Below are 6,445 nucleotides of genomic sequence, written 5' to 3' on the forward strand. Positions count from 1 at the left end.
TCACAGATGGCCTTCCAGGCGTCCGCGGCGGAATCGAGACCGATGATGGTGAGCTTGAGCGTCTCGGAATAGTGGAGTAGAGGAGCGTCTTCACTTTCTCCGTGTGCTGAGCATGACTATCGCAAGCGAGCTCCCAGGAGTAGTACTCCTTCTGGAACTTCTTAGCCGCATCCGCGTCGTAGGACTTCGACTTGGGGTCAGCCTCGGCGGGCCGTGACGGTTTGACCGGCACGGAAGCTCGACCATCTATGTAGCGTAACAGACCCTTGCCGGTGATGGCCGACCGAAGCTCGGCCTTCCAGGTGACGAAGTTCTCCCCTTCGCTTTGCAGCTTCGGGAGGTGGGTATAGAGCTTGTCGTCGGATGAGTCCATGGCAGAAAGGTTGTACGCGGAAGATGAGGTCGAGGCAGGGCTCATAACCTCTCAACGAGGCTTCGGAGCGGCGAGTGACAGAGCGGGAGCAAGAGCTAGAATGTACGCAGTACAGTTAGCTTCACACTGCGTAGGGATAACGAGCAGGTCTATTCATGTACCTAGAATGTACGCAGTACAGTTACTGAGGTACAATGAGCAACAATTAACTTAACGAGAGAATGAATCAACGTACGCTTCACACTGCGTAGGGATAACGAGCAGGTGAAGCGACGGATTTGCGAACGCGATGCTTAAGTGAGCGACGGCGGGCCGGAGGCCAAGAATATGATAAGAAGGACCATGTGGGCGCACCGGGCGCCTTCGCGATGCGAGGGGTATCATCAGTGCTTTGCACCGATTGGATCTGGAGATCCGAACCTAGACCTTCGACAGTTCAGTGGTGATTGCAATCTATGAACTGCTCCAAGGGCACCCCCCATAATATCTCCGTGGATGGCAAATGTCAGCCTAAGCATCGATCCGCACGGCGGACAACTGCTTGAACCGGGCAGGGCAGCTTCTTGTACGCGTTCCCTCGAGAATCCGAGAACGATCACGTTCGTCTGGTGTGTATCCGACTCATTCGTCCGAGGTTTGGAACACAGTTTCGCGATATTCGCGATAGGCAGCGTCCGGAAGCAGGATACCTCGTTTTTCCGTACGAGGAAGGAAGTTGCATAGGTCGGGAACGGGGTCCAGGGCGGTATCGTCAACGAAGACGTCATGAACCTCAAATATCGCGACTTTCGTAAGAGACGGGAAGAGCACCGTCGACGACAGAATCTTGTCATATAGTTCCCACTGAGGAGCTTCGTCCTCTTCAGGGTAGTCCATGTCGACATCAAACCCAATAGTTTCGATGAGGGGAGAGCTGAACGCCCGGAGAAGTGTAGCAAACCACGCTGGTTGGTCAATGCAGGCGCTCAGTAATTCGACAACGCGCAGTCGAGATTTTTTGGCAGTCAATAGACAATCCAAAAGTCTATCTGTGTAAGATCAGCAGAGAGAAACCTCGTGAGGCGACAACACGCACCCATGACCTCTAATTCCGAAGCATAGATCTCGAGTTGCAACCTCTGCAATGTGACATCGGCATCGGTTAGAACCTTGCGCAGAACTTCGACTTCGTCCATCGTCTCCACATCGAGAATGAGCCGTTCCAATTGACGGAGCTGGAAGGGTTCCAAGATGTGGGATGCTCCTGAGGGTAATACAAGGCCGTGGATCTCTAGTGTACGAAGCGAGCTTGCAATCATCTCTTTCCCCGTGAACTCCATCCCACGTTCGAATTGACATGTCTCCATCGAGAGCTTCATCAGGCAAGGCGATCCACGTAGCAATGCCACCAAGGGGTCGTAAGAGCGAAAGATGCATTCGTCCAGCTCCAGCGTTCGTAGAGTTGAGCTTGACCACACGAGAGCAGGTTCTGTTGGCCACACCATGTCATAAGCGCGCAGCGTGCGCAACCTCGTACATGCCGCGAGGAAGTCCATCAAGTGCCGAGCATTCCCAACCTCTCCATTGATCTCGAGCGTACGAACAGCTTCCGCCACGCGCTCCGAGCTCGTCAGCGCTTCTTGCAATCCTCGAAGGTGCTCCGAGCCGTCGTAGTCGTTCATTTCGACTCTATGGAAAAGGCGACGCTGAGCGGGACGTATGAGCGACTTGGACACAAGAGAGACGGCTTTGAGCGTATCAAAGTCGTCTATCTCGTCGATTATAATATCCAGCAGCTCGAGAGGGAGACGCATGTTATATGTAGGTACCGAATGTCAAGTACGTGTTCGAGAGAGTCGGGCAGAAAACTGGTCCTGGCCCGAAGTTAGGGACATTTCCCTAAAAGGAAAGCTCTCGGGTATGCTTTGTGTCCGCTCCCGTCGGCGGCCGCGTCCAAACACACTGAGCACACCAGGACCGTAACACGCGGTACAGGTACTACCACATGGTAAGGTAGACCTCATGCGCGTCCGACCCCATAGCACGCGACACGCGTGACATTAGACGTAATAGGTGCAAAAATTCAAATAACTCTCAATTAGACTAGCTCTCACCGAAAGTGTTACCGGCATTTTATAGATGTCTGCTGTACATAGATAGGACCGTTTACAATTACTGATGAGAGTGCGAACTGCGAAAGGAGAGAAGGTGCGCGAGAGTGTGAGGCATGACTGTGACACAGTGTGACCAATCCCTGAACCTCATTGAGGCGCGCTGCCGCTGCAAGACAGTTGGGTGACTGGAGGCATGGAAACTAGTAGACATCATACTGAGTACGGTAAGATGGATATACTGCTGGCGACATACATTTTCTGTTCTCCTCCGTGCTGATAGCTCCAACGTGGCGGCGACAAGGTTGTGCGTGCTGGCCGAGGTTACACTTACGCAAACGGCCCTTCTTGTAGGGCATAACGTCAAGTCGTGATCCCCGACATGCCACAGAGCTCAATGGATGTCAGATAGTCAATACAGCGGAGCCGGTTTTGTGACGGCGGCGGAAAGGAGAAACCTCCAAGTTGCACGGCTTGGCACTGAGGGCAGTCCATCACATGCCTTGGTCTTGTTTTCATCTCTCCTCCCGAGGATCTTATTCTTGCGTTTCGAAAGCAGCAGTCAAACTTCGGCACAGTACATTATCGTAGAACCCCAGTTGCATCTCGAACGAAAGCTACTCAGACCGGGAGACAATCAACTTTTCGCTCGTATTACGTCTAATGTCACGCGTGTCGCGTGCTATGGGGTCGGACGCGCATGAGGTCTACCTTACTAGTGCTAGATGTCTTCCTCCTTGCTTCATCTGCCGGACAGCGCAGCTGTGCTGTAGCTTATGAAAATCTGCTCGGGGAGATGATGTTGGTGCTATAGAGCTGTACGTGAGGGGCTCTGCACTGGGAAGCCTCTGTCAAAAGCTATGATATCGACAATCGTTTCCCAGCGCTGTGGCATACCGCTAAATATCAGCGGGATTGTTACACCCTCACTCGGCTTCTTTCCTGGATGTCCTCTCAACATCGCAAGAGTGTACGTTTGCCTATGCCAACGCGGTGGCGCGCGGGTCCCCGTCGCACACCACTCGCCTTCTCGAGCTTGCCGCCCGAGATCTGGACGCGCGTCGCCCTCTGCCTCGATCGCCAGTCCGTCATCAACCTAGCGTCCAGCTCTCGCTTCGCGTACTACCTTTGCCAACCGGCGCTCTACCACACACTGACCGTCCTTCATCCTGGCGACCCCAACTACAAAGAATACGAGGTCTTGAAGCGCGGTCATCTGGGCCATGTTCGGTGCTTGCGCGTCAGAGCGGATGTGGTTCCGGATACATATGTCAACGAGATCGTCAAGGTGAGAGGCGCGCTGCGGTCCATACTATACAAGAACCCCGATCGAAGTGATGTTGCATACACAGGTCCTACCACTCGTACCAGGCGTGTGCGATCTCGAACTGAAAGGCGCTATCCATATGGACTCCTTTCCCGACCTTCAAGACCTCTTTAGTCGAAAAGTGTGCTCGCTGAAACTTGCAATCTACTTTGAGACCCAAGTCACCCTTGACGTGAGAGGTCGCCTCTATATGCCTATATGCTTTGACGGCTGATCAAACGCCAGTTCTCCGCTTTCAGACACCTTCGCGTCCTGGACCTGACAATTTGTTGTCGGAGCATTCACACGTATTGGGCCGAGCCGCCGAGCGTAGAGCTCCCGCCGCATCTCTCCGACCACCTGCCTCTCCTGACCACGCTCTCGTTCACGCTAGGCCGAAGACGACGGCGCTTGAGCAGCGTGCACGGCCGCGCGTTCCTGGCCTCTGCACATTTCCCGATCCTTTCCTCGTTCTCCTTGTACATCTACGACCGCAAGATAACTTGGGACCTCGACGAGCTGCGCGCGCTCGATACGTTCCTCCGCATACACGGCGCCGGTCTTCGGGAGCTCGCCCTGCCTTGCTGGCACCTAACTCGCGGCCCTTCGGCGGTCGCCCTGAAGACGAGCATCGCCGCGTCGCTGTCGCGCGCACCCCTGCGGCGGCTCGTGACGAGCTACCCGACCGCGCGCCAGCTCGTCGCCGCAGGCACGTCGTCGGTCAGCCTCGAAGAGCTGACGGTCGTTTTTTCTCCGCTGTTGGATAACTTGTTTTCCGAGACCATGGCGATATGGCCGCCCGCGCCGCACCTCAAGAAGCTCGCATTTTGCGTGGGGAACGAGGACCGGGTCGACTGGGAGTCCCTCGCGCGCGCCTACCCCGAGTTGGAGTACCTCAGCGTCGACTGGACTCACGCGGTGAGCTTAAATCTATGATTACCTAGGGAGTGTTGTTATAGCGGCCTTCTGACAAGATGGGATACGTTTGACAGGGCTACGACTGCGACCAGGGCAAGTATAGAAAGCTACCGCGCGGCTTCCCGGGGTCGTGCCCGAAACTGAAGTGGGTGTTGCTTTACACCCATAGCTGGAAAAAAGAGAAGCGATATAGGGTTCGACGGAACGTGTCGACGGGAACCTGGTGGATGTCCAGACTCGCCGCCGGTGCTCATTTTCCTAGCGACGAGCAGCGACATGCGGGTATGACTGAGCCGACTGAGATGGATTGATACCTCTCGACAATACCTTGATACCTCTCGACAATACTTTGTAGTTTAGATGTTTTCACAAACTCTTTGTACTCATGATCCGCTGCCTGAACATCACGAGGCCCTCGGCCAGATTTTTACTGCCAACGGTTCGTGATGCTATGAGATTGCACGGAGATGGTTATATGACTGCGTAGATTCGAAAGACGGCGACTCGTAACTCTAATTATCTAGATAGATAAACAGGAAGAGAGTCCAACGATCAGGGAGAGTAGCTGGAAGGAATATGCGCGACGAGGAGACGAGGAAAAAAAAAAAAGATGCGGCGACGTGGGGAAAGATAGAGAATATGTAACACTTTGCTGACTGCGCTGGTTTTGCCACTATACGCGGGCATTTGCAGATCAGACCTGAGTCCGTGGATGAAGAGATTACAGTTTCGAACGGGGATCGTGGAGGGGGGGTGGGTTATCTCGGGCCTATTTGACCGAGATGCCCGAGGAGAACGGCCGTCGTGCATTTCGGGGTGGTGGCGTCGAGCGCTCAGCCCGAGAAGTCGTGAAGAGCCGTTGGTAGGTCGTTGGACTGCTTAGTGAGGGCGCGATAGATATGAGTGGGAAGGGTCAACCGTCCCGCAGGTGCGGAGGAGGAAGGGGAGAGAGAGAAGGGGGCGCGGTGTCGAACCGGCTTCTTCGGTATAGAGTGGTAGAATCTGTAGCAGGCCGCCGACATGAGCCACGACCGCGCCCTTCGTGGGTGGAGAGAACGAAAAAGGAACGTACGCGGAAGCGGGGGCTCACATCGCCATCGCGGTCGGCGCCTCCACCTCCGCCGGCGTCCCGGGCGGCGGGGTGTGCACGCGGTGCGGGACGAAGGTCCGTACGAACTCAAACTGGGGGCCCGTCTCCGGACTGTGCGGGTACCGATCGCACTTCGCGACCGTCTTCCACTCGCGCGCGATCATCTCGAGCGCCTCCGCGCCGTCCCGCGCGATCCCGCGCTCCACGAGCCAGCACCCGACGACCATGCCCGTCCTGCCTATCCCCCCCCTGCAGTGCACGGCCGCGATCCGGCCCCTCGCTTCGTTGTCGCGCAGGACGCGGAGTATGCCGCACATGTACTCGACGGAGGAGGGCAGGGAGCGGTCGTGGATGGGGAAGTTGTGGTATTCGAGCGTGGAGGGGTCGATGCGGAGGTGCGAGGCGCGGGAGGCGAGCGCGGCGCCGGCGTACGGCTGGAGCTCGCCCGGGTCGGTGAGGTCGATGAAGGTGCGCACGCCGGCGGCGAGGAGCGCGTCGAGCTTGGGCGGGACGAGGCGGCACCCGGGCGCCCAGGGGTACTCGCACGCGAGGAGGAGGGGCGTCGCCCAGTAGGAGTTGGGGATGGGCCGGGGGCAGGAGGCGGTGAGCGGCGAGGGGCGGGCGGCGGGCGAGAGCGCGTTGAGCGCGTTTTGGGAGGCGGAGATGTC

General features: G+C 56.5%; 3 protein-coding genes across 3 annotated transcripts; 1 reads left to right on the top strand and 2 right to left on the bottom strand.

Annotated features, from left to right (window-relative positions):
• Window positions 1-994: 994 nt before the first annotated feature.
• PUNSTDRAFT_137538 (uncharacterized protein) lies at window positions 995-2,166 on the bottom strand (the record flags this gene model as incomplete). Its single annotated transcript, XM_007387182.1, has 2 exons — window positions 995-1,401; window positions 1,449-2,166. 2 exons carry the CDS (start codon window positions 2,164-2,166, stop codon window positions 995-997), a joined length of 1,125 nt encoding a protein of 374 aa, XP_007387244.1.
• Window positions 2,167-3,409: 1,243 nt separating this feature from the next.
• On the top strand, window positions 3,410-4,956 carry PUNSTDRAFT_127868 (uncharacterized protein; the record flags this gene model as incomplete). Its single annotated transcript, XM_007387183.1, has 3 exons — window positions 3,410-3,751; window positions 4,016-4,687; window positions 4,762-4,956. Coding segments are annotated over 3 exons (1,209 nt in total), but the record flags the coding sequence as incomplete, so codon positions are not given.
• An 886-nt stretch (window positions 4,957-5,842) lies between these two features.
• On the bottom strand, window positions 5,843-6,445 carry PUNSTDRAFT_21866 (uncharacterized protein; the record flags this gene model as incomplete). Its single annotated transcript, XM_007387184.1, has 1 exon — window positions 5,843-6,445. A coding segment is annotated over one exon (603 nt), but the record flags the coding sequence as incomplete, so codon positions are not given.

This window comes from Punctularia strigosozonata (genome assembly GCF_000264995.1).
Source record: "Punctularia strigosozonata HHB-11173 SS5 unplaced genomic scaffold PUNSTscaffold_13, whole genome shotgun sequence".
NCBI classification, from domain to species: Eukaryota; Fungi; Basidiomycota; class Agaricomycetes; order Corticiales; family Punctulariaceae; genus Punctularia; species Punctularia strigosozonata.